This window comes from Rhinoraja longicauda, chromosome 25 (assembly GCF_053455715.1).
Source record: "Rhinoraja longicauda isolate Sanriku21f chromosome 25, sRhiLon1.1, whole genome shotgun sequence".
Lineage (NCBI taxonomy): Eukaryota > Metazoa > Chordata > Chondrichthyes > Rajiformes > Arhynchobatidae > Rhinoraja > Rhinoraja longicauda.
The window spans coordinates 20411189-20439141 of record NC_135977.1 but is presented as its reverse complement, the minus strand read 5'-3'; the positions used below and the strand labels follow the sequence as shown (position 1 = coordinate 20439141).

The 27953-nt window shown below is 45.2% G+C and overlaps 2 protein-coding genes across 2 annotated transcripts in view; one reads left to right on the top strand and one right to left on the bottom strand.

Annotated features, from left to right (window-relative positions):
- Positions 1–9: 9 nt before the first annotated feature.
- On the top strand, positions 10–13039 carry mtfp1 (mitochondrial fission process 1). Its single transcript, XM_078421562.1, has 4 exons — positions 10–232; positions 4880–5007; positions 7321–7553; positions 10744–13039. Exons 1-4 carry the CDS (start codon positions 160–162, stop codon positions 10811–10813), a joined length of 504 nt encoding a protein of 167 aa, XP_078277688.1. The 5' UTR covers positions 10–159; the 3' UTR covers positions 10814–13039.
- Positions 13040–15950: 2911 nt separating this feature from the next.
- The window catches only part of LOC144605905 (zona pellucida sperm-binding protein 3-like), a 13965-nt gene continuing 1962 nt past the window's right edge, over positions 15951–27953 (bottom strand). Inside the window, exons 2-10 of the mRNA XM_078421561.1 lie at positions 21926–22110; positions 21676–21767; positions 21224–21315; positions 18281–18461; positions 18096–18207; positions 17504–17592; positions 17171–17256; positions 17007–17087; positions 15951–16103 (exon numbers count right to left, since the gene is read on the bottom strand). Coding sequence (XP_078277687.1) covers positions 15994–16103; positions 17007–17087; positions 17171–17256; positions 17504–17592; positions 18096–18207; positions 18281–18461; positions 21224–21315; positions 21676–21716 — 792 coding nt within the window. The 5' untranslated portion in view covers positions 21717–21767; positions 21926–22110 and the 3' untranslated portion in view covers positions 15951–15993. The remainder of the gene's footprint in view (positions 16104–17006; positions 17088–17170; positions 17257–17503; positions 17593–18095; positions 18208–18280; positions 18462–21223; positions 21316–21675; positions 21768–21925; positions 22111–27953) is intronic.

The window sequence follows — 27953 nt, the reverse complement described above, 5'->3', positions numbered from 1 at the left end:
ACTGCGGGAGCTGACGTTAACTGGTGGGAGGCAGGGAAAGAGCCAGGCCTGAGGTGAAGGCCGGGAGCGGTGGCGGGAGCGGGAGCGGGAGCGGAAGCGGGAGGCGGAAGCGGGAGCCGGGAGCGGAAGCGGGAGCCGGGAGCCGGAAGCGGGAGCGGGATGGGAGCCCCTGCGCCTGCGGCCAGCGAGAAGACAGTCGACATCTACCGGGACACCTGGGTCCGATTACTGGGTAAGAGACCCCCCGAAGCTGCCGTGAGTCTGGAGCTTCCCCACTCCCGTCTCTAACCATCCTAATTATATCTTTCACCACCCAAGTCTTTTACTCGTTATAATACGACCTTGAGTGAAGATATCACCCGTGGTCGTGGTCGTGGTCGTGGTCGGGCCCGGGCCCCTGCCCTGGTTCATTATTTCACACACCGGCATACAATGATCCCTCTTAAACCTCCACATCGCTCAATTAAATTATTCATGTGTAATGAGTGCAATGCTGCGTGCAATACGAGACCCAAACCAGACGAGGAATGGCACAGAGTCCCGTGCGCCATTACCAAACATGGTTTAAATAACCACACACGCAATCCAAAGGCCCCTCCCTATACATGGATAGTAGGAAAGGTTTAGATTCAGGATATGGGCCGAACGCGGGCAAAGTGTGGGAATCAAGCACCAGAGAACATGGGGTTAAGGGGTGAGGGGTAGGATTTAATAGGAACCAGAGGGACAGCTTTATTTCACACAGAGAGGGCTGTGTGGGTAGAAGGAACGAGCTACTAGAGGCGGTAGTTGAGGCGAGTACTATAACAACATTTTAAAGAAATTTGGACTGCTACATGGATAGGAAAGGTTCCGAAGGGATATGGGCCAAATGCGGGCAGGTGGGATTAGTGTAGATGGGCATCTTGGTCGGCATTGGCAAATTGGACTGAAGGGCCTGTTTTCATACTGTTCTGTGATTCTAAACAGCACTAGCGTAGATAGGACGTCTTGATTAGCATGGACAAGTTGGACCGAAGGGCCTGTGTCCGTGTTGTACGACTGTATGAGCATCCATCACTGTCAAAGGATGTCATTATGTTGGAAAGGGTGCAGAGATTTGCCAGGATATTACCTGGGCTTGAGTTATGGGGAGAGATCAGATAGGCTGGGATTTGTTTTTAGGGTAGGAGGCTGAGGGGTAATCTTATTGAGGTGTACAAGATCATGAGGGATATGGATAAAGTGAATATTTAAGTCTGTTCCCCAGGGTGGAGGATTCTAATACTAGGTGGCACTAGTTTGTGGTGAGAGTGGAGAAAATTAAAAGGGGCCTCAAGGGCAACCTTTTCACTCAGAGGGTCGTCCTTGTATGGAATAATTTGGTAGAGGAAGCTATGGAGGTGGATACAATTACAACTTTAAAAAGCCACAGACCCAGATATATGGAATAGGAAGGGTTATGGGCAAAGGGGACTAGCCAACATGGATAAGATGGGCCAAAGGGCCTGCTTCTGTGCTTATGGAATGAGCTGCTGGAGGAGATAATTGAGGCAGCTACTATAACAACATAATTTTATGAACTGTCAGTTAACTTGCTCTTTGCAATAGTTTCTCTGGAGTTTCAGTTCTCTTGGTTTTTGTTGGGCGGTGTTTCTGTACTATATGATTCACAAGATCAGGATTCACCAAACGTTTGCACTTGGCTGCCCCACCCAGAAGCCCATCCGTCTTGCTCCCTCCACCCCATTGATCTGCAGGACCAAAATGGTCTGTTTTTAACATCTCCTTAATGCTAATAAAATTCTTCAGATAGACACAAAAAGCTGGAGTAACTTAGCGGGACAGCTGAGTTCTAAAATTCTTCTGAACAAGGGTTTCGACCTGAAACATTGCCTACTCAGTTCCTCCACAAATGCTGCCTGACCTGCTGAGTTACTCCAGCTCTTCATCGTGCAGCGTGGAAACAGGCCCTTCTGGTTCTGGCTGATTACTGCGTAAACACCTCATAAGTGGTTATCTCGCGCAGTGGTTATCCCTTCAGCCCAACTTTCCCTCGCCGACCAACATGCCCCATCTACAGTAGCCCCACCTGCCTGCCTTTTAAACCCATATCCTTTTAAACACGTATCCTTTTAAACCCATCCATGTACCTGTCCAAATGTTTCTTAAGAAATGCAACGATAGTACCTGCCTCAACTACCTCCTCCGGCAGCTCGTTCCATACACCCATCACCCTTTGTGTAAAAAAAAAAGTTGTCCCTCCAGTTCCTATTAAATCTAACCCCCCTCACCTTAAATCCATGTCCTCTGGTTCTTGATTCCCCTACTCTGGGTAAAAGACTTTGTGCATGTACCCTATCTATTCCTCTCATGATCTTGTACACCTCTATACAGTTTTTGTGTTTTGTGCAATAAAATCTGGTTGTTCAAGAAAGACTGGAAAGGGCAGTGAGTTTATGGTATGAGCTGCTGGAGGAGATAATTGAGGCAGCTACTATAACAACATTAAAAAGTAGATAAAACTTTAGTATCCTGTGCAGTACACCCTCTGCAAAGAAAAAGTGGCCTTGATTGATTACATTCCCCTTGCAATGGGTTGAAGCAAATATCAAAACTAGTTCATATTTCCCCCTTATCCCAGCCAGTTACTTCAAATCAGCAGTTTATATTAGTTTAGTCTAAAGATACAGCAAGGAAACAGGCCCCTTGGCCCACGGAGTCCACACCAACCATCCACTCCCTACACACGAGGGCAAATTTTACAGTGGCCAATTAACCAACAAACCTGAATGTCTGGGATGTGGGTGGAAACTGGAGCACCTGGAGGAACCCAAAGGGTCACATGGAGAACGTGCAAACTCCACTCAGACAGCATCCGAGGTTAGAGGTTGGGTGGTACAGTGGTGCAGAGGTAGAGTTGCTGCCTTGCAGTGCCAGAGACCCTGGTTCAATCCTGACTATTGCGTGCCGTCTGTATGGAATTTGTACATTCTCCCTGTGACCATGTAGGTTTTCTCTAGGTGCTCCAGCTTCTTCCTGCACTCCAAAGACATACAGGTTTGTAGGTTAATTGGCTTTGGTAAAATTGTAAATTGGCCCGAGTGTGTAGAATATTGCTGGTGTGCACTGCGTGATTGCTGGTCGCTGCGGGCTCAGTGGGTGGAAGGACCCGTTTCTGCGCTGTATCTCTAAAGTCAGGATCAAACCTGGGTCTTTAGCATTGTGAGGCAGCAGCTCCACCAGCTGTACCACTGTGCCACCCAACATTGTAGAAGTGTCTTGATCTGTTTAGTATTTAGCACCTTATAAACAACAGATGGGAATATTAAAACATATGCTGCAAGTCACTCATTTGTGCTTTCCAAGGCTGCTGAGTATTTCAAGCATTCCCCCTTTGGAATTCATTCTAGTTTCTGAATTAAGTTGTTTATCTTCATCAAGAAACTGACCTTTGGCTGTGTTTAGTGTGAGGTACTGTTTCTATCCGAATAGTTACTCCTGGATGAACAGAATTTTGTACCGTCGAGTAAAATGGAGTCCGGGGAGCCAGTGACATTACTGCACCATGGCTGGCTGAGGTTCCTGGAGTGACAAGCACAAAGCTCACAGTTCTGCTGAGGCACAAGATGCCTTCGAGTGAAAATTCCCGAGGGAACCTTGGAGCTCTAAAATGTTATGAAAATATAGAACTCTAATCATAACAAAAAATTGTATTCCTAAATATGGGAAGGGTTAGAAATCATTTACATCACTTTGCTTTTTTTTCCTCCTCCAGATCAGCTTGCATCACCTTCCTTTTCTGTAGCAAAGTCAATTACCCAGAGTAGGAGAATCAAGAGCCAGAGGGAATAGGTTTAAGGTGAGAGGGGAAATATTTAATGGGAATCTGAAGGGGATTTTTGTTACCCCCACAGAGAGGATGATGGGTGTGTGTAATAAGCTGCCAGAGAGGGTAGTTGAGGCAGCTACTATAACAACATTTACAATAATTTTGACAGATGCACAGGTAGTAAAGGTTAAGGATAGAGAGATAGGAAAGAAGATATGGGCCAAATCCAGGCAGGTGGCGTTAGCAGAGATGAGGCATGTTGGTCAGCATGGGAACATTGGGCCGAAGGGCCTATTTCAGTGCTGAATGACTATGACCCTCTTGCTTTATGGCAAAATGGAGTTTATTTCAATCCAATTTTGCTAAAAATTGCTGATATAATATTCCAGTTCTATGCAACGTTTAGGAGGTTTATAAATGGGTAGGGAGTGTTGGTGGTGTCTTTGAAAATGATCATGTCATCTCAGAGGTCCATGTCCCATGTGCTACCATGGTTACAGTACATGACCTGAGTGGGCGTAGGGTCCAATGATACGGAGAGATTGTCCGTCTGCTAATCACATCTAAACAAAGTGAGTGAGAAGGAGAGATTGGATGGGCTGGGTCTGTTTTCCCGAGAGCAAAGGAGGCTGAGAGGTAACATGATAGAAATATATAAAACTGTGAGGGGCATAGATAGGACAGTCAGAGTCTGTTTCCTGTGATAAAGGCATCTAAAATTAGAGAGCATAGTTTTAAGTGATCCGGTTTCAAGAGGATGGCAGAGTACATTTTCCACACAGAGTAGTTGGTATCTAGAATGTTCTGCCAGAAATGGTGGTTGAGACAGGAATAGTTACAACATTTAAAAGGCATCTAGACAGGTGCTTGAATGAGCAGAGCATAGAGGGGTATAGAATTAATGCGGGCAAGTGGGATTAGTTTAGACTGGCATAATGTTTAGTAAGGACACAAAGGGCCGAATAGCCCTGTTTCAATGCTGTATGATGCTGAGGCAAGTTGTATTTAGACGGACAAATGGAACTGTTCATTGCAGCAAAAAGCTTATTGTCTTCTCTTTGATTTAAGGATATGCCAACGAGGTTGGTGAGGCATTCCGGGCACTGGTCCCTGTGGGCGTGGTCTGGGCCAGTTACGGGATATCAACTGCTTATGTGACGGCTGATGCAGTGGACAAAGGAAGGAAGGCGGCTGCTGTGAGTACCGACCCTGTGCCACTTGTAACAGGCTGACAGCACAGACATTGTGGGCCGAAGGGCCTGTTCCTGTTGTACACCCCTCTACATTCTAACTTTCATCAGTATGCTGTTTTAGATTTGGATGTCCACATGCATCTATCAGGATTTTCTGATTGAGTGCTACTTAGATGCTTCAAACTGAGACACAACAGGTCCACTACTGGTGAGTATAGGCCTAGAGTTTCACACTCTGCAGCTCATCCCTGAGCTGTATCACCATAGATCTCAATTGGTTCAATAGCTGGCTTACTCATTACGTTACTGGGTCTCCTGCTCTCTTTCCACCTATCATTTGTTCTATAGGTCTCCAGTTTTCTATTGGACCCTGGTATGTTTCCCCACCACCGACTCCATCTACAGGTTGCCTCGGAAAAGCATCCGATACAATCAAAAACTTGCCCCACCCTAGTCATTCCCGCTTCTCTCTGCTCCCAACTGGCAGAAGGTACAGAAGCTTGAAAGCGCGCATCACCTGATTTGGGAACATCACTTCCCCTCTCTCAGGCTTCTGAACGGTCCTTCTGTATGCTAGGGTACAGTCCGATTCACCTCTACCCCATTGAGCATATTGGACTTTGTTCATGTTCACATGTCATAGAAGCAGAATTAGGCCAATCGGCCCTTTGAGTCTACTCCGCCATTTAATCATGGCTAATCTATCTTTCCCTCTCAACCCCATTCTCCTGCCTTCTGCCCATAACCTTTGACACCCTTGCTAATCAAAAACCTGTTAATCTCTGCTTTAACAATACCCAATGACTTGGCCTCCACAACTGTCTGTGGCAATGAATTCCACAGATTCACTACCCTTTGGCTAAAGACCTCCTCATCTCCATTCTAAAGTTACATCCATTTTATGCTGAGATTGTGCCCCCCTGGTCCTAGACTCTCCCACTAGTGGAAACATCCTCTCCACATCGACTATCCAGGCCTTTTGCTATTCTGTAATTTCGATGGATTTATTTGTCTCTGGAACTGATGTGCTACAATGCTGAGAACTATATTCTGCACTCATTATCTTCCCCTTTGCTCTTCCTGTTGTACTTGAGCTTGAGCTGATTGTATTCATGTATGGTTTACTTGTTGTTTGCATCGCATGCGAAACAAAGCTTTTCACTGTACCTTGATGCTCGTGATAGTAATAAACTTAAACCTGCCCCAAATAAAAGCATGTAGGAAGGAACTGCAGATGTTGGTTTACACCAAAGGCCACCAAACCTTTCAGCATGAGGGCCACGTTATATATTTGGCACATGTGTGGGCCGCAGGAAAAAATAAAGAAATGTCAGTCTTATAAATTTAATGAGGTTTATATGGCAACAAATAAATTATATTCAATTTTTAAAAAGAGCTTGAAATATTGGAATATATATATATACTGTAGGTATACAATTATTTATAAAACAGAAAAAATATAGTGACCTCTAGTGGGCAAGCAGACAGTATAGAAATATCATATGATATAATGGCAGAGTGACCACATGGGTGTCACCGTCGCAGTGACTCACGGGTGGGCACTCTGCTAAGAAATCATTAAACTTTTAAATTATTATTAAGTCGGCAGCTGCATACAAGCCCTCAACTTGACAGCCTACCTGACGTGTAAGTTCGGAAACTGCCGAGATCGGCCCTGAAGAACAGTTTGGAGAACCGAAGAGGAGGGAGCCGCTGGCGATGACGGACGTGATGAGTGGGCCAGTAGGAGAGGGGTAATGCAAGGGCCTGCAAGGTCGGCTGCAGAAGGGTTTTCCCCCTGGACACCCAGGCGGTCGGTCGGGCGAGTAGAGGGACAGGCCAAGCCAGTCGAGGGCGACGGAGGAGGAGCCGCTCCAGTACATCCAGTGCACGGACCCGACTTTGGACTTTTGTAAACGGTGCCAAAATATGGTGGTGACTCGTGCACGTGTGATCTATGCTGAAAAAATTCCACTCTGCAGTGCACACGTGACAATAAACCACCAATCATATAGGCCGCTAAAAAACAAAAGTTCCCACGCTACCACAGAACCCACAGCACGGAACGTGCTTGCTGCGGGCCGGATAAGATCTCGTGGCAGGCCAGATGTGGCCCGCGGACCACAGTTTGGAGACCGCTGGTTTACACCAAAGACAGACACAAAGTGCTGGAGTAGTTCAGTGAGTCAGGCAGCAACTCTGAAGAAAAGGTATAGGTGACGTTTCGGGTCGGAACCCTTCTTCAGACTCAAATAAACCACACTAATTGAAGACATTGTTTCTGATGCTGATCATGCTCTCTGTTCCCCTCCCCAGGATCATGGTGATGGGCCTGGAAAGACCATGAGGGTGGGTGTGGCGGTGGTGGACACTTTCATCTGGCAGGCCCTGGCGTCGGTGGCAATTCCAGGGCTCACGATCAACCGACTGTGTGCAGCGTCCCTGTTCCTCCTGGGGAAAACCACGAGGTGGCCTCTGCCCATGAGAAAGTGGACAACCACTGCCATCGGGCTGTCCGCCATTCCGGTCATCATAACCCCCATTGATAGGTAAGAGCATGTCAGAGTCACACTGCACGGTATCGGGCCCTTCACCCCAACTTGCCCACGGTGACCAGCATGCCCCATCTATACTAGTCCCACGTGCCCGCGTTTCGCCCATATCCCTCTAAAACTATCCTATCCATGTACCTGTCTAAATGTCTTTTAAATGTTGTTGTAGTACCTGGCTCAACTATCCCCTCTGGCACTTGTTCCATATGCCCACCACCCACTGGTGTGGGAAAGTTTGCCCCTCGTGTTGCTATTAAATCTTTCCCCTCTCACATTAAACTTGCATCGAAACAGACAACTGCAGATGCTGGTTTACACAAGAGGGCATAAAATGCTGTTTTCCAGATATGCTACCTGATCTGAACTACTTCAGCACTTTGTGTCCTTTTAAGTCTATGTCCTTTGGTTATTGATTCCCCTATTCTGGTTAAAAGATTCAGTGCATTTTATTCTACTCTGGGCAAGAGACTCAGTGCATCTACCCGATCTATTCCTCGCATGATTTTATACACCTCTATAAGATCACTCCTCAGCCTCCTGCACTCCAAGGAATAAACTCCTAGCCTGCCTAACCTCTCCCAAAAACTCAGGCCCTCAAGTTCTGTGGCAACATCCTTCCTGTATAGAAAATAGGTGGAGGAGGCCATTTTGCCTTCGAGCCAGCACCACCATTCATTGTGATCATGGCAGATCATCCACAATCAGTAACCTGTGCCTGCCTTCTCCCCATATCCCTTAATTCCACTAGCCCCTAGAGCTCTATCTAACACTTATATATATACAGCGCGGAAACAGGCCTTTTCGGCCCACCAAGTCCGCGCCGCCCAGCGATCCCCGCACATTAACACTATCCTACACACACTAGGGACACTTTTTTTACATTTACCCAGTCAAATTAACCTACATACCCGTATGTCTTTGGAGTGTGGGAGGAAACCCACGCAGGTCACGGGGAGAACGTACAAACTCCTTACAGTACAGCGCCCGTAGTCAGGATCGAACCTGAGTCCCCGGCGCTGCATTCGCTGTAAAGCAGCAACTCTACCGTTGCGCTACCGTGCCGCCCGACTCTATCTAACACTTGCGTAATATGGTTGAGCACTGATCAACAGCTCAGCGTTTTGGTGGAGTTCACATGATGCAGAACCTAAACTCTGGAGAGGAGCAAAAAATTGTAGGGACCCAAGTAGGTGCTTTACAGTGGAGAATGCCTGCCCTGCTTTTAACATTGCTTCAGGTTCAGTTTCCTGGGATTATTTACACCCCTGACTGATTTTACTTTTACTTTCCCACATTTCTTGGTATCTGGTATGCATTGAGTTAACCTTCAAGGTAGAGCTTTGAAAATCTTTTGATCAAGGAATCAGGACACGGCACCCCATTTTCTGTGTTCAGAGGTAGTCCATTTTCCTCTATCTTTTATCTTGTTAAGGATTCTCTAAACAAGTAGTCTCAGTGGAGCTAATCATTGAGCTAATGTAACGACAGTGCGAATGCCGATAGGCTCATTAACCATCGACACTGGGGACATGCTTGTACGTTTGTTCAGGAGAATGAAAACTAAAGACCAAAGACATGAAGTTTAACAGTGGTTTATCCCACTATCTCCCACCATCCCAGTCACCCTGCACCTTTCCCCTCCTTCGTAGGCTCATCTCCCATCCCCGAGTCCTTAATTTCTCTTTTATCCCCCTCCATCCCCAACTCTCCCTCTGGCTTTACATTTCACTCCTCTTCTCTCCTTATCTGACATCCCTTTTGACTGGAACGGAATACTTTATGGTCACATGTGACAAGGCACAGTGAAATTCTTTGCTTGCATACCCAAGGTATGCAAATAGTCGCCACATACAGCACTGATAAAGTTACAAAGTACCCACGCCGAGTCCTCCATTGTTCTTCCCCCTCCCCCTCAGTGGTTCCCCACACTCTCGTCGACCACTTCATCTCTAGACTTTGTGTTTTACTTCACCTAGCTTTCACACGGTGGCGCAGCTGTAGAGTTGCTGCCTTACAGCAAATGCAGCGCCAGAGATCCGGGTTCGATCCCGACCACGGGTGCAGCCTATATGGAGTTTGTACGTTCTCCCTGTGACCTGCGTGGGTTTCCTCCCACGCTCCAAAGACGTACAGGTTTGTAGGTAAATTGGCTTGATAAATGTAAAAATTGTCCCTAGTGGGTGTAGGATAGTGTAAATGTGCAGGGATTGTTGGTCAGCGTGGACCCAGTGGGCCAAAGGGCCCATTTCCACGCTGTATCTCTAAAATAAACTATCGCTGTATCTCAAAATCTCTGTAAAGCGTCTTTGAGTATATGAAAAGCGCTATATAAATAAAATGTATTATTATTATTATTATTATTAAATTAAACTTCCAGACCTGTATCCACCCATCACTTGCCAGGCTTTGCCCACACTCTCATCTCTTTTCTAACTTTCTCCTCCTCTACTACCAGTGGGAAGAATGGTTCTGACCTGAAACGGCACTTATCCATTCCCTCATCAGATGCTACCTTACCCGTTGAGTTCCTCCAGCAATCTGTTTTGCTCAAGTTTAAAAGAAAGCTTAACCTCCGCAATAAGTGTGGGTGAACAGAACCCCACATTCTCTGTACGATTATCATATTTTATCTTTTACTGTAAGGTTTCCACATGTAATTTGAGCTAACAATCCACTAAATAGCTGTCTAAGTAGAAGCAAGGAACTGCAGATGCTGGTTTACAAAAATTTCAATGAGAGATTTTGTTTGGAGAAACTATTGAATTGAAAGATACAGCATGGAACCTTGCCCACTGAATATCAATCACCTGTTCACATTAGTTCTAGTTCTACGTTATCCTACTTTCTCACCCACTCCCTACACACTAAGGACAGTTTATAAAGGTAAATTAACCTTCAAACCTGCACGTGTTTGGGATGGGGAGGAAACTGGAGTACTCGGATGAAACAGGGAGAACCTTAACTCCTTAGAGAGAGCACAGTCAGGATCTCACCAGAGTATCTGGTGCTGTGAGGCAGCAACTTTACCAGCTGCGCTGCCCTGTTGTTCGGTGTCATCCCTGCAGAATGTTAAAGAGATAAGTCTTATAAGAAAGCAATGCATTAGGTGAGTATACAAGATGGTACCAATATTTACAGCAAGGCTTCTTCCTGTTTTATTAAAAAACATTCCTCTTAATCCTTGCAGGTCTGTGGATTTTCTTTTGGATTCCACGTTACGAAAGTTGTATGAAACAGAACGACAACACAAGCCATAACAAAAGCCAACGGGAGCCTTTGCAATACGGGAATTGGAACATGAAGATTGATATACACAGGAGCTTTAAATACCATTGCAAGGCAATGAATTGTTCTCCAACTGTGGAGCCTGGTCTCCATTTTTCAAAGAATGGACCAGAGGTGAAACCCCACCTTTAGAAATCAAGAGTCAGGTGCTTGTTTATATAGTGGACGTCCACTACCAAAGTATAACAAAATGTGCCTTGCCAATGTATACTTGGAGAAAATAATTATCAATGGGTGAATAACTATGTAGAAAGACATGTTCTATTTAAAAAGGTATCATGCTTGTATAACAATATAATGGGACGTATAGATTTGGTTACTTTGAACTATTTAAACAAATAATTGGCAGAATTTACTTTCCACATATCCATGTCAAAGTTTTATACGATCTCTTCTCTGACACTTCAGATGTATCCCTACCTCTGCCAAGTGCGGATCAATTCAAAGTTTAAAAAAAAGTTAGCCATTTTGTTTGTTCCCTGGAAATGTAGAACAACTCTGTGTGAGGCAACTTGTTTAAACGGTTGTAATTAAATTGTGTTTTCAAATCATTATATTTAGTTCAGGAAATTTAACAAGCTGTTTTCCATTAAGAGGAAATACTGATATCAGCTCTCTGGCGAGATAGTTCAGTATTTTTCTACGATCCTTTTACATTAACCAACCTGTTCCTTTAAGCAATCCACAGACTATAACTTCTAATGTTCATGATACTTTCACAAGGTATGCTGAAAAGCAAGCCTCCAACTGTACTGATAGAAGATTACCACTTAAGTGCACAATTTAATCACAAAGTGGAAACTATGCACAAATTGTGACACTGTGGTAAAATGGAAATGGACAGTTTCTGATCTGCCATTGACCTCTGCATGGTATGCACTGGTCATGAGGAACCAGCTTACCCTTCATACCACAATAAAATTGTAAGGAATATACCTCAGTGGCTGGAGAAATCTACTCTGTAACATGCACCTTCCTTGGCGAAATCATAGATCCGAACAGCAGTATAAGCCAGAAGCCACAGGTTGCTTAAAGGCAGTGGGGAAGAAACAATTATATGTGGATTAAGAAGAAAGGCAAATGGTAGTAACTCAGAGGGTCAAACAGCAGCTATTGCTGGAAAATATGGATGTGACATTTTGGATCAGGACTCTTCTTTGGACTCTTGGTGGCCTCCTATATTGGATTTTCAGACGACGACAATATCTGTCCTATTTAGTTGAGGAAATGTTCTTTACCCAGCAAGGAATGTGGTTAGATACACCAACTTGTATTAGCTCCTATTGGTATGATTTAGAGTTTTGTCTTCCATCTAAAACATTGGTCTCTTGCGCAAACTGATATCCCTGCCCATTTTCATTTGAGAAAAGGATGGTTTTGATGCACTACCCATCCTACCGACACACCAGCAAGTGTTTAGCAACTTGCTGGATTGCCAAAAATACTCAATGTTAGCCTGCACTGCCATCTGTGGAAATGAATTCCACAGATTCACCACTCTCTGGCTAAAGAAATTCCTCACCTTTCTAAAGGTACATCCCTTTATTCTGAGGCTGTGCCCTCTGGTCCTAGACTCTCCTACTACTACAAAACATCTTCCCTGCATCCACTCTATCCAAGGTTTGTTGGGCTGGTCCCATTTACCTGCATTGGGTCCATAGCTCCTTAAACCCTTTCTATCCATAGTCAAGATTTTAATATCTCATTCTTGAGTAGGTATGCAATAAAAACGTTATCTAACATAGTTTGTCTGTACCTAAAGTGTTGAAGTGCTGCCCGACTTGCTCCAGCATTATTCCAGCACAGTGTTTGTCTTCAGTATAAACCAGAATCTGCAGTTTTCTACATGTTAATGACTTAACTGACCAGAAAAAAAGTTATGCTATGAGCAATCAGTTTAGTACTAAAGGCTCAACTACATACATTTTCCATTTACAGCTCTTGTTCCTGTAATGAAGATGCCTGAAGGAGGATCTCAGCCCAAAACCACCTATTCATTTTCTCCAAATATGCTGCCTGACTTGCCTCAGCATTGTGTACATCCTTGCTTATGTTTAGGGAGTGGATGCTTTTGGAAAGAAAGCAGCTGCGGAAAATCTGCCATCTCCAAGCTACTTCACGAGTCGGGTAGCAGGTAGACACAAAATGCTGGAGTAACTCAGCGGGTCAGACAGCATCTCAGGGGAGGAGTGGGTGATGTTTCGGGTCGAGACCCTTCTTCAGACAGGGCCTCGACCCGAAACGTCACCCATTCCTTCTCTCCCGAAATGCTGCCTGACCCGCTGTGTTAATCCAGCATTTTGTGTCTACCTTCGATTTGAACCAGCATCTGCAGTTATTTTATCATATCATATATATACAGCCGGAAACAGGCCTTTTCGGCCCTCCAAGTCCGTGCCGCCCAACGATCCCCGCACATCAACACTATCCTACACCCACTAGGGACAATTTTTACATTTACCCAGCCAATTAACCTACATAACAACAATTTTCCTACTCATGAGTCAAGTACCTTTATTGATGGTCGCAACTATTTTCAGGTAATGTGTAATACAGGGAGACAAGGAACTGCAGATGCTGGAATCAAAATCAGTGCATGTGGGTCAGACAACATCTGTGGCATTTACCCAAACTAATGCGTGGCTTCCTTAGAAGTCCTTGTCACTGATCCTGTGCCAAAATGTACATGTTATACCAAACAGGCTGTTCAGTCATGGCCAGAGGGCAATAGCACAGCCAAAAAAAAGTGTTCGAGTACTCCAGCACTGTTTTTGTAAACAAAAATCTGAATTTACTTGTGCCCATTCGTAAAGTAACAGCAGTGGCAAAGCATTCCTTTACTGAGGAGTGGGATGGAAAGGAACTGGGATGAATGTCGGCACAAATGGGAGCATGTTTATGTAAAACTAGGCTGTTGTATTGAAGAAATAAAACTAGATGCTAGATACATTCAGGTCAGGCAGCATTGCCAGAAAGACAATGAAATGCTTCTGATTGGAGAACACGGTCTCACCTCAAACTACCATTACCTTTTCCATAAAAACAGCCTGGTCTGACTGCAACGATGTGGACCTGTACTTTTTAAAATTAGTAAAACATCAATAGCTAACACCAAAATACGATACTATCTGAACGGGTCAAGCAGGATCTGGATAGATGGAAAAAACAAGGAACTGCGGATGCTGGTTTACAAAAAAAAATGCAGGATTAACTCAGGTCAGGCAGCATTGCAAACATGGATAGCTGATGTTTCAGGTCAGAAACCCCCTCAATTAATCTGAATGGTCCCGACCCAAAATGTCATTCATTCATGTTCTCCAGAGATGCTGCTTGACCTACTGAATCACACCAACACTGGACAGATGGGAGAGTGAAATTGGGAGAGAGATGGGTAGATGAAAGCAGTAGAAGGAAACAGGATGGAGGATGATGAGCAGGTATACAAAAGCTACACAAGCTGGGTAGGACAATTATGGGAATCATTTTTAGGAGAGATGAGCAGATGGGGAGTGGATCTGGTGGATGAAGTGTACGAGTAGTAGGTAGGTAGAATGAGGATCAGGAGGGGAAGACAGGAGGCAAGGGCTACCTGAAATTGGAAGATTCAATATTCATGCATGTGGGTTGCAGACTAAGGAGGGAGGTGTTCTTTCAGATTGCACTGGGCTTTGTCCTTGGCCTCTTCTGCCAGGATGGGCAGTCCAATGGGGGAATGGATGAGACACAACTAGCTTGGGTTGGCCATTGTGGGCAGTGTACAGGTGCTCTGCAAACTCATCACCTATTCTACACTGTCCTGATCAAGGAGATCATACAAGGAGCACCCAATGCAGCAGACAAGGTTGGAGAAGGTGCATGCAAGCCTTAGCCTTACCTGATCCCTGGATATTGACAAGTGAGATGGAGGCACAAGTGCACCTCCCATGGTTGGGGATGGGAGGGAAAAGAACAGAGAAAACACTAGCAGAGAATCAAAGTCCAGGAAGTGAGACTCCACTCCCTCAGTGGAAGGGAAACCACCAGGTTTTCCCAGAATAGGTCGTGGAAGGGAAGGCTTCATCTTAAGAACACAAGTGCAGCAGAAACAAACTAGAAAGGGTGGCATCCAAAGCAGGGTGGGAAGACGAGCAGTCATGATCGCCACAGATCAGTGTGTTTACAACAAGTGTCAACAGATAGTTTCTCGAGATGGAGACAGATCAAGAAAGAGTTCAACTGAATCTGAGAACAGTAGAAGTTAGTAGCAAAGCTGAAAACTTATACATTTGGCATAGGTGGCAGAAATACCAACAGTGCAGTTGATGCAATGTATAAATGGAGTGGTACCAGAGATTTAGAACAAGGACAGTTAAACATAAACTGGCCCATCATCACAGCTTTGATTTCTAGAAAGTGTAAGGAATTAAAACGAGAAGTTCAGGGTAATGGGATCTGCCAGATGGATGTGGAGGAGGGAATCTGGTTGGATCTTTGTTGCAGGAAGCAAGAGCTTCCTCATGGGGATGGAAGTGTCAAAGGTTTGCCTTCCATAGCAAGGAAGTGGAAGAGGGCAGGCATGCAAGAGGATTGGTAGTTGACAAAGTGGTAGAGGGCACGTGTAGGTGGCCTGGATGAGGGTGGGAAGGGTAGATAGTCAAGGTACAAGAAAATAGTTCAGTGGGGTGAGAGTATGCAGATACAGTAGGTTCATCACGATGGTCCCGTTGGTATATCTTGGGCAAGAGATAGAAGCAGGAAGTTGGGACACAGCTTAGAGGTCAGATCGCTTGGTATACACGTAGCAGTGGTCTGCTGTTTGGTGGGGTCATGGTCTGGGGATAGGCATGATCAAGTAATCAATAGCTGATCAAACCTTTAAAAGTAAATATTTAAACTCATGAGAATTTTAAGGAAATCCAATATTAAGCAAATTTAGTTGCAAATGGGTAGACTTAAAATTCACTGTTCAGTAAATCGGGCCTTTGAAGTTAGAACTCTAAACTTCTAAAGTGCCAAGTTCATTGCCTGCTCCGAGTATTAATTTAGAGATTGAACAAAACCAAAGTTGAAAACTATGTCTGCAAAATGTAACTTTATTCAAGTTAAGCACCAACATCAAGCAGTTGGGATCCAGTTGGACTAATTCAGCTTTTGTAATCTGGCCTTTGCCACTTCAACAGCTGTGGTGCACATTCCTGATCTTCCATTTGTACAGGAACAGAAAAACCATTCCCAAAAAACAAGCCAACAGGGGTGTTGCCAGGAGCATAACCCTTTGATTTTCTGCAAAAGAAAAAAAGTCAAAAAAATGTTAACGCGCTACATATAAGTTTTGATGTATTATCAAAGGCTTATTACAGGAAATATGGCCGCTTTGGAAAGGGAGAGGTTTACCAGAAGGGGCTGGATATGGGGACATTAGCTGCAGCAAGAGGTTGGAAAGCCTGGCATCGTTTTCTCTTGAACAACCAAGGTTGTGGAGAGACTTGATAGAAGAATAAAATTATGAGACATTAGGGGAGACAGTCAGAAAAGAAACAATCAAGTACTTGGAGGCATAGCTTTAAGGCAAGAGGAGCAAAGTTTAGAGATAGGAAGGGCAAGTTTTTTTTTTAAAATAAAGAGGGTGGCAGATATAGTGACATTTAAGAGACCTATGGAGAGGTGTATGGATATGATGAATGGAGGGATATGGACAAGTGGGACGGCATTATGTTTGGCACAGATATTTAGATTTAGAGATACAGCGCAGAAACAGGCCCTTCGGCCCACCGGGTCCGAGCCGCCCAGCGATCCCCGCACATTAACACTATCCTACACCCACTAGGGACAATTTTTACATTTGCCCAGCCAATTAACCTACAAACCTGTACGTCTTTGGAGTGTGGGAGGAAACCAAAGATCTTGGAGAAAACCCACGCAGGTCACGGGGAGAACGTACAAACTCCATACAGTACAGTACCCGTAGTCAGGATCGAACCAGAGTCCCCGGCGCTGCATTCGCTGTAAGGCAGCAACTCTACCGCTGCGCCACCGTGCCGCACCAATTGTGGGCTGAAGGGCCTGTACTGTTCCATTAGTTTTATTAATCTAATAAATACCTTACTCGGTATTACAATAGATCATTAGATTGGACAAAGCACTTAATGTTAAACTGCCACAATAACTTTAAATCTGGTTTCTTACCCAAAGGTGTGGATCCATGTTGTTTACTGAGAATTCTCATGGGACCCACTTTGATTACATGGCCAACACTAGTTTCTGGCTCTAAACAAGAAAGAAAGAAAAAAAAGGGTTGTAACACCAAGAAAAGGTATTACCCAAGCAGATATCAGAAGTGGGAATATTACCTGTGGCTCGTTTATGGCGAGATTGGCAGATTGAATTACAGCAGTCACACAAGGAACTTTGTAACGGGGCATCCAGTAGCTGCCAACTAAAGAGAACAAAGTCAGGATGGTCAGTATCAAATGACAATGGTTAGATCTTAGTGAACTTTGTCAACTCTGGGGATGGGAACTATCTCTTGAGGTTACAATAGAATTCAAAGCCAAGATACAATCATTAACGTGGGGCATAATAAGAAAGCATTTGCTTTACTCCAAAGTGTAACGTTAAATGTTAACTAGGTTTTGGGTCAGAGCTTTAGGAAAAAAGGTGCACGAGTTAATGGAAAGTGTTACCTTTGTGTTTGCTGGTCAAATGAGCATGCTTTATGCACAAGATCATCCCCACTAGGGTCCCATACCTTGACCTTGCAGTGTATAAAAATCTGTAAAATGCAAGTGTAGTGTGTCAAATTCATCAGGTATCACATCAAATTCAGCTGTACATACAACTTTATTAGGAATGATTTCAGATTTAACTTGTGTACTTCCATCAAGAAATGCTTCCAGTTATTTGTAGAAGTCACAAATCAACAATGCTTTAAAGTTGCAGATAATTTTTAAAATAGTTACAACTAGTTTAAGGTGGAGACACAAGAATCTGAAGATGCTGGCATCTTGAGGAAAAAATGCTGGAGGAACTCAAATCTGGTAGCATCTGTAAAGGAAGTGGACAGGTGATGTTTTGAGTCACGACTGAAGGGTCCCAACCTGAAGTATTGTCTGTTCATTCCCTCTTCAGATGCTGCCCAACTCAGAGTTCCACCAGAGGTGTTTTAATCGTGGTAGACATACATTTTAGTACAATACCACAAACACTACCACTTATTTGGACTAATGGAGTGGTCATTACACTTTCATGATTTGCAAATAAAAAATATTAACTCACTTCAGCATCCTCCAGACTGAGGAATTTGAATGCCTGCACAACAAATTGAAGGACTGTGCCATCTTGCCTGGGCAAATACTTGGAATTTCCAGTTTTTCCATCAACAAGACATCTACAGAATGGGAGAACATGTTTAATCTACAGTCAAGTTGACACTCCCCAACTAACAAACTCTTTATCCTTACCCATGATTGGTTATGATGGTATAATTCTCTGGAGACATGGCCAGTGAGCTTGTTGGTGTGGCAATGCAGTCCTGTACATAGAGACGGAGGGCCTGATGATACATGGCCACAACAGAGGCTTCCAGGTTAATTGAAGTTCCCAAGAAGAAGAGGGAATTTGGTCGCTGAGCAGTCCAATCATCTACAGCAAATGTCATACCATTAGGATGATGCAATTGTTGGTGTTTGTTCTCCATCTCACACAAAGGATCAGCCTAGATTTATACAGGCTAGGTCTAGCCAGATGAAATAGTTACTGTTCAAACAGTCAAGACAAATGTTTCCATTAGTAAGTGTGGCCAGACTCAACCATTTAAAGTAAGATTTTCCTCCCCTCTCTCAACGTTGACAATTCAGCTCTGCTTGTACAAGTGTTGGAAAGATCCAAAGTAAAGTCCAAAGTAAATTACTCTTTACTGTAAAGTATCTGCAGAGAACAGGAACACTATTCCATTGGAATAAACCAACATCAACCATGGCCCATCCATCAGATTCTGTCTATTCCATCCACCTGCATTAGAAAAATACAATAGACAATAGACAATAGGTGCAGGAGTAGGCCATTCAGCCCTTCGAGCCAGCACCGCTATTCAATGCGATCATGGCTGATCACTCTCAATCAGTACCCCGTTCCTGCCTTCTCCCCATACCCCCTCACTCCGCTATCCTCAAGAGCTCTATCCAGCTCTCTTGAAAGCATCCAACGAACTGGCCTCCACTGCCTTCTGAGGCAGAGAATTCCACACCTTCACCACTCTCCGACTGAAAAAGTTCTTCCTCATCTCTGTTCTAAATGGCCTACCCCTTATTCTTAAACTGTGGCCCCTTGTTCTGGACTCCCCCAACATTGGGAACATGTTTCCTGCCTCTAATGTGTCCAATCCCCTAATTATCTTATGTTTCAATAAGATCCCCCCTCATCCTTCTAAATTCCAGTGTATACAAGCCCAATCGCTCCAGCCTTTCAACATACGACAGTCCCGCCATTCCGGGAATTAACCTAGTGAACCTACGCTGCACGCCCTCCATAGCAAGAATATCCTTCCTCAAATTTGGAGACCAAAACTGCACACAGTACTCCAGGTGCGGTCTCACCAGGGCCCGGTACAACTGTAGAAGGACCTCTTTGCTCCTATACTCAACTCCTCTTGTTACGAAGGCCAACATTCCATTGGCTTTCTTCACTGCCTGCTGTACCTGCATGCTTCCTTTCATTGACTGATGCACTAGGACACCCAGATCTCGTTGAACTCCCCCTCCTCCTAACTTGACACCATTCAGATAATAATCTGCCTTTCTATTCTTACTTCCAAAGTGAATAACCTCACACTTATCTACATTAAACTGCATCTGCCATGTATCCGCCCACTCACACAACCTGTCCAAGTCACCCTGCAGCCTTATTGCATCTTCCTCACAATTCACACTACCCCCCAGCTTAGTATCATCTGCAAATTTGCTAATGGTACTTTTAATCCCTTCGTCTAAGTCATTAATGTATATCGTAAATAGCTGGGGTCCCAGCACCGAACCTTGCGGTACCCCACTGGTCACTGCCTCCCATTCCGAAAGGGACCCATTTATCCCCACTCTTTGTTCCAATTTTAGTTTAGAGATACAGCATGAAAACACACCTTTTGGCCCAGAGTCCATGCTGACTATTGATCCCACACACATTAACACTATCCTACACACACTAGGGACAATGTAACCAAGCCAATCAGCCCACAAATCCACACATCGAGTGTGGGAGGAAACCCAAGAAAGCACACAGGTCACAGCAAAAATGCAAAAACTCCATGCAGACAGCACCTAGTCAGGATCAAATACAGGTCTCTGGCACTGCAAGGCAGTAACTCTACCACTGTGCCATGGCAATGAATGGTCTTTAACCCAAATTGTCAATTGTCCATAGTTTGTCATCGCCCCCCCCACCACCACACAGCATTGTTTGTCAGATTTTGATACATTTTAAAGGGCTCAGCTCCATGCAATCCATGGTATTAGAGTACAAGGTCTCCTGGCAAAGCAAGTTACTGTGCACATCTTTGTACAAAGTTGACTTTGTCACATGGCTTTGTGCAGGGCTGCTGCTCATTAACAGTCCCTGTGCAACCATAGACCACAATCACATTAACTTCAATCTTGCAAATTGGGACAGGCATTCCAAAGCAAGGATTTATAATGAGGAACAATCTACAAAGATAAGAAACGTGGCTAAACTTTGAACACCACCCAAGCACAGCCAGCTTTGAAAAATATTTTAATTTGGTCAAGATTGAAACATTAATTGGCCATGAAATAAGTGCCACTTGGACAACAGGTAAACCAGGTAAAGATAATACAGCACAGGTTTAGGTTTATCACCACATGTACCAAGATAATGAAAACTTTGTTTTGCAGGTTATCAAATCAGATACAAATATAATAATGAAGCTAAACAAGAGTGCAATGGGAGGAGCAAAGGGGATGGGTAGCATAACCAAGAATGGTCCATAGATCATATTTGCTGTGAGTCATGTTAGTTCAAGAACCTTAGGTTTATTATTGTCATATGTATGGAGATAGTGAAAAGCTGTTTTGTATACTATCCATTCAGATTAGGTAATACTATACCCAAATACAATCAAGTCAAACTCAAGCACATAGACCAAGCAAAAGGGAAAAGTACAGAGTACAGAATAGTTCAGCATTGTAACACCAGCTCCAGAGACAAAGTCTAATGTCCAAGGGGGTAAAGGTGAATCAGGCAGCATCCTAGCTTACAGAAGGACCAAGAGGCCATGTCGTCAGTGTAAGAGAGAGTGTGGAAAGAAGAGATACATAGAAAAATAGAACCAAGTGTCACACACTACAAGGTGCAAGCATCACCACAAGCCAGCATGTTCATGGACAAATTCTTACCAGTCATTATCATCATGGAAAAGATCAGGTTGCCATCTCCAGCTAGAACCCCAGTTGTTGGAATGGTTGTCAGAGATATTGGTACCTCATTCCTGAAGAGAGAAGAAACAACTTATGCAAGAGGCTTCAGTGGCAGGAACTAAACATTGCAATTTTGGCTTAAATGCAGAGACCAAAGCACAAAACATTCAATTAAAACAGGATTGAGTGTTATCACTTTGCAACTTAGAATTTATCTCATTACTTTAGTCCATTTTCAAATGGAAAGCTTAGATTGGCCACTGGACTGATATATGGGTAGGTTCAAAGGGATATGGGCACAAACGCAGGAAAGTGGGACCAGTGTAGATGGGCATGTTGGTAAGAACGTGCAAGTTGGACCGAATGGCCAGTTCCCACATTGTACGACTAAGACCGAGGCAAATATGCTATTTACAATGCCGGATCCTTACACTGGGTAGATGCATTCCAGGCGAACGCTGAATACTTTCATCCCATCGCCAAACTTCAGGTAGTTTGAGAAAGTTACCTCCTTGCCGGTCGTCTGAGGGAGGGGGGAGGGGGGGGGGAGGGGGGGGGGAGGGGGAGGGGAGGGGGGGGGGAGGGGGGGGGGGGAAGAGAAAAGGAGAGAATTTAAAAAAAAAGTGACCAGGAGTGGGGCCACAAGGCGGAGTTTGAGCGAGAGCAGAGTGTTAGACCCACCAGCCGCACTGCACCGCAGTCCTGCAGCCCATACTGGAAGAGGAGACCTCGGGGAGAGCTGGTGTCCGAGGCCGGGCAGTTCCCCAGCCGCAGACCAGAGGCTGGAGCGCCGGCCAACGCGTCTCTGGATACAAACACCGTCAGGGTGAAGTTACCGCAGGAGTAGGTGATACCGGGCGGAAGGTCTGGAGGGGGAAAAAAAGAGGCAAAGGTGGAAAAAAAAAAAAAAACACACAAAATTCAAAGCTCCCTGCAAGTCAACAGGCACCAACCAACCCACCTGTTTGCAGCTGCCCCATCACAGCGACCACCATCAGCAACGTTACACTCACCACCGACATCATCATCTTCTTCTCAGCAGGGCAGGCTACTTACTGAGTGCAACTGAGTGCAACAAGACCACCAGGCGCTTATAACGAGCTGCTCGACCTTGCTCGTTAAAATTCCTGGGCCAAACCACTACATCCAATTTACTGGACCAATCAAGATCTCCAGAATCGGGAGCAAAACAATTAGGGGGAGAGTTTGTTGGAGAGAGGCACACGTGGTGATCCCCTCCCACCTCATTTAGTGTGGCCTGAACTGTGACAACGTGCACCAAGCCCCTGATCATCAACATCCTTCCTCCGATTCTATATTTCACTCCCCATCCTTGCTCCTTATCTGATTCCACGTCTGCCAACTCAAATTCTCCAATTTTAGGTAACCTCTAACTAACCCTGTCTCTCCCCCCCCCACACTCTCCCCCCCCCCCCCCCCACTCTTCTTCCCCCCCCACTCTTCTCCCCCCCCCCCCCACTCTCCCCCCCCCACCACCCCCCTCTCCTCCCCCACCCCCCTCTTCCCCACTTCCCCCTTCTCTTTCCCCCCCCCACACTACCCCACCTCTCCCCCCCCTCCCCCTCTCCCCACCCCCCCCCACTCCCCCCTCCCTCTCTTCCCCCTCTCCCCCCACTCCCCTCTCTTCCCCCCCACCTCCCCCTCTCTTCCCCCCCCACTCCCCTCTCTCCCCCCCCCCCCACTCCCCTCTCTCCCCCCCCCCCCCACTCCTCCCCTCTTCCCCCCCTCTTTTCACCCTCACACTTCCACTCTCTTCCCCCCCTCCTCTCTCCACTGGGCCCCACCTGGACTCCCACCTATCTCTTCCCCCCCCAGCCCCCTCCCGCTACCTTCCTGCCCCACGCTTCACAATCTACAACTCTGAACCTGTCTCACACCTATTGTTCCTATCACTGGCCTTTGATCCAACCACCACCTTCACAAATCCCCCCTGGCCTGTGTTGATCTATTAGCTGCCATGCTTGGTTCCCCCTCTCCCCTTTTCCAGCTTTCTCCTCCCCTCCTACAATCAGTCTGAAGAAGGGTCTCAACCCTAAACGTCACCTATCCATGTTCTCCAGAGATGCTGTCTGGCCCGCTGAGTTACATCAGCACTTTGTGTCCTTTTGTGACACACTTCTTTTCTTCACTTCACCTCATGAGTGTTTACTTGTCATATGTACTGACAACACTGAACAATGAAATTCTTGCTTGCTGCAGCTTAGTGGGTCTGTAAATGCAACAACACACAGATAATCTATACTAATCAAAAATGCTATGAATTATTAAACATAATACTAGGTAACCATATATGAACAAAGACACAGTTCATAGAAGATCATACTTGCGATGTTAGTGTTGTGTGGTGTTCAAGAGCCTGATGATGACCTTCGATAGCCAAGAACTTTACATTAAGATCTAGGTTTATTATTGTCATGCGTATCGAGGTACAGTGAAAATTTTTGATTGGCATGCTGTCCAAACAGATCATATACTCCATACATAAATACTATAAGGACAAACTCAAGTACAATGGATAGAGCAAAAGGGAAGATACAGAGTGCAGAATATAGTTCTCAGCCGCCAGCATTTGTTACTATCTCCACCCATCTCCCATTCACCCCTCCTCTCCTCAACCTCCCCCCACACGTCACTTGCCAGCCTCTACCCCACCCTTTTCCCTCGCCCCTCTTTGCCAGCTTTCTCCCTCAGTCTGAAGAAGGATCCCGACCCGATTTTCTTCCACAGATGCTGCCTGACCCACTGAGTTCCTCCAGCACTTTGAATTTTGCCCCTGATACTCCATCCGTTTCTCATGACATCTGCCTTTGCTTATTGTACCTCCTGCATCCGATATTACACAGTTAATGCTAAAATTGTGCAAAGCTCTAGAGATCGAAAATAATAGGAAACACAATGTAAAATTCTGGAAGTGCTCGGAAGGCGAGACAGCTTTGGTGGAAAGGGGAAGGGTTAATTTTCAGGTCAATACTCTGTTATTGCTTTATTGTTGTTGTAATTCAGCCAACAGTGTTGAGAAGCCAAGTCAGCACAATGGTAAAAGCAGAAAAAAATAATGCCCTGTCATTCATAAAAGATTTACAACTTAATTAAAAGGTCGTAGTTATGAATCATTATTCCTCTCAAGATATTCTCATGTTTTCTTCGTGGGATAATTTATTTACCTCGTTCCCAGTTTCAGCCTGTTGACCATGTAACACCTGGCCCAGGACCGAGCAGCCAAACTACTCATGATTTATCTTTACTTTGGCATGGCCAGGCCATCGGTACAATCTCAGGCTGTGCCATTTCACAGTTTGTTATTTACTTTATGAGAAATTTTGATCTCATTGATCGCGCTCTCTCGCACACCCGTGTCTCCTGTATAAAGACATAAAGTGCTGGGGTAACTCAGTGGGTCAGGCAGCATCTCTGGAGAACAGGGATAGGTGACGTTTCGAACCCGGGTCTCTGGTGCTGTGAGGCAGCAGCTCCGCCAGCCGTGTGCCACTGTGTCTTCCACACGGTCACCTGTTGAAATTTGTCAGGTGTTAGTCTGGAATTAGTCAGGTGTTTGTCAGGTGTTAGTCTGGAACCTGTGACCAGTCAATCACAAGAGGCCGAGCCCAAAGCTTCCCCCCTCCTTTAGCGAGTTGTACGCAAGCACGTCCTTGTGTCTTTTCTACACATATCACCTCTGACACAAGGAGTTTGAACTAAGGACATAAACAACCTCAGGGGGGCAGACATGGGGGGCATGAACACAACTAGAGGAAGCTCTGAGGTCACTGTATTCTACGAATGACTGAACTCTTCAGGCTGGAAGCTCCCTGGGCTGAGAGATGTTTTTCCATTCTGCTCACCCAGTGTTATTATCAGATAGAGTGTAGGCATTGTGTTCCAATACAATGCCCTCAAGCTCACAATTCAACCTGGTAGCATTTCAATCACTGTTTCATTTCTCGTGGGCCGTGGGTTTTATTCCAATTAGTGCTAGTTTAGGGACGGCGTTTTCTTGCAGATAGTTAGATAGTTTTCTTCAGACCGAAGGGTTCTAATCCAAAATGTCACCCTTCCATTTTCTCTAGAGATTCTGCCTGGCCCGTTGGCATTTTGTGTCTATCTTCGGTATAAACCAGCATCTGCAGTTCATTCCTATATGCGTTTTCTTGCAGATTCATTTAGTAAATGGTTTACTGGAGAGTCTAATGTAAAATATGTCAATGCTATTCATGCCAATGCTTTGATGGGGCTAAAGAGGTTGCAGATCTATCTTTAAGGATGACAAGCATTTATTTTTCTGCATGTTACTAAAACTGGGTTGAATGAAAGCTAGACACAAAGTGCTGGAGTTACAGCGGGTCAGGCAGCATCTCTGGAGAAAAAGGGTGGGTGACGTTTGGCGTCTGAACCCTTCTTCAGCTTTTTGTTTTGGGAAGAAGGTAAAACCAAGCCGCGCGGGGGTGGGGAACGATAATGTTGGAGGCTATGGAGGGCAGACAGCCGGAAAGTGATAAAGTCAGAGATGGTCTGAGAGACAATGGCCTGGTGCTCTTCTGCGTGGTCCAGGGGTAAGTAGGAGGAGGTGTACGAGAGCTGGCACCTGATCTTAGCTCGGTAGAGGACAGCCCGCCAGACTACCACGGCACCTCTCTTGTCAGCGGGTGAAAGCTGATTCCCTCTCTTTACCACCGGCGCACAATGACTGCATTGTGTAGCATTGACATAATCAATGCAGCTGGACATGACCTCCACCAGCATGGACAAGGGGCTTCAGGAACGTGGAACCACCAGCAAGGTTGCCACCCATTGTTACTTGGAAATATCTTAATATTTCTTCATCGTCTCTGCTCTAAATCCTAGACCTCCTTCCCCAATTCCACAAAACCTTCACCAGAAGGACTAATGCCGTCCAAGAAGGAAATGTACCAACTCCTACCAATTAGGAATAGGCAATTAATAGTCGCCTTGCTTAAAGGTTCAGGGTGGCACAGTGGAGCAGCAGTAGAGTTGCTGCCTGACAGTGCCCAAGACCCTGGTTCAATTCTGACTGCGGGTGCAGTCTGTACGGAGTTCAAACGTTCTTCCACACTCCAAAGACATACAGCATTATAGGTTAATTGGTTTCTGGAAATCGTAAAATTGTCCCTAGTGTGCAGGATAGTGTTGGTGTACGGGCTGATGGATGGTCAGGGCTGAAGGGCATTTCCACACCTTATCTCTAAAGTCTGCAGTGCAATGCCTAAAACTCCACTAATAAAAGAATAGACCAATAGGATGTCACGAGTGAAAAAGAGACGCAAAGTGCTGGAGTAACTCAGCGGGTCAGGCAACATCTCTGGAGAACATGGATAGGTGATGTTCAGGTTGGGCACGGGGGGGTTGTTAGAGGTTACTAAAAATTGGAGAATTCAACGTTCATACCGTTGGGTTGTAAGCTACCCAAGCAGAATATGAGGTGCTGCTCCTCCAGTTTGTGTGTGGCAATGGCAGGAGACCCAGGACAGAATGGTCAGTACGGGAATAGGAAGGGGAGTTAAAATGGTTTACAACCGGGAGATTCGGTAGGCCTTGGTGGACCGTGTGCAAGTGTTCCTGGGCCTCCTACATTGCCAGAGTGATGCCGCACGCACACTGGTGAAACAATCTCATCGTCCTCTCCGAGATGCACAATTGACAACCGTGAGTTGAATTTCCCTCCCAGATCCACCTCTATAAATCAAATTGAACCTAGCACTCACCTCCAAACCATTTTTCTTTTAAATCTGGACTGTGTCTACAGATAATTTGATATTTTAATTAAACTAAGAGACACAGCTAACTTTAGTTAATCCAATGAAATTTTTGATTGGTACATAAAAGGAGGTGCTGCTTGAAGCAGCCAATATCATCAAAGACCCACTCCACCCTGGCCACGCTCTCATTTCACTCCTGCCTTCGGGAAGACGGTACAGGAGTCAGAAAATAATGACCACCAGGCTCAAGAATAACTAACTTGTACACCGCACAACATTAACTTCAACTAAGGTATTTATTTCACAAAATGCTGGAGTAACTCAGCAGGTCAGGCAGCATCTCAGGAGAGAACGAATGGGTGAAGTTTCGGGTCGAGACCCTTCTTCAGACTGAAGAATCTGCAGTTATTTTCTTAACTTTCTCTGTAGAGTTTCAAAGTCTACAGAGAGACTTGGGCCTTTTGGAAGGGTGGGCTGAAAGATGGCAGATGGAGTTTAATGCTGATAAGTGTGAGGTGCTGCATTTTGGTAGGACAAATCAAAATAGGACGTACAGGGTAAATGGTAGGGAATTGAGAATGCAGTGGAACAGAGGGATCTGGGAATAACTGTGCATTGTTCCCTGAAGGTGGAATCTCATGTGGATAGGGTGGTGAAGAAGGCATTTGGTATGCTTGCCTTTATAAATCAGAGCATCGAGTATAGAAGTTGGGATGTAATGTTAAAATTGTACAGGGCATTGGTGAGGCCGAATCTGGAGTATGGTGTGCAGTTCAAAATGGAGAGGGTACAGAGGAGATTTACTAGAATGTTGCCTGGGTTTCAGCACTTAAGCTACAGAGAGAGGTTGAACAGGTTGGGTCTTTATTCTTTGGAGCGTAGAAGGTTGAGGGGGGACTTGATAGAGGTTTTTAAAATTTTGAGAGGGACGGACAGAGTTGACGTGGGTAGGCTTTTCCCTTTGAGAGTGGGGA

Bases quoted from the DNA above. Each gene is read 5' to 3' on its own strand.
- mtfp1 (XM_078421562.1), top strand. From the start codon at position 160: ATGGGAGCCCCTGCGCCTGCGGCCAGCGAGAAGACAGTCGACATCTAC. The intron at 233-4,879 runs GTAAGAGACCCC...CTTTGATTTAAG, and splicing joins CACCTGGGTCCGATTACTGG to GATATGCCAACGAGGTTGGT. The intron at 7,554-10,743 runs GTAAGAGCATGT...TAATCCTTGCAG, and splicing joins ATCATAACCCCCATTGATAG to GTCTGTGGATTTTCTTTTGG.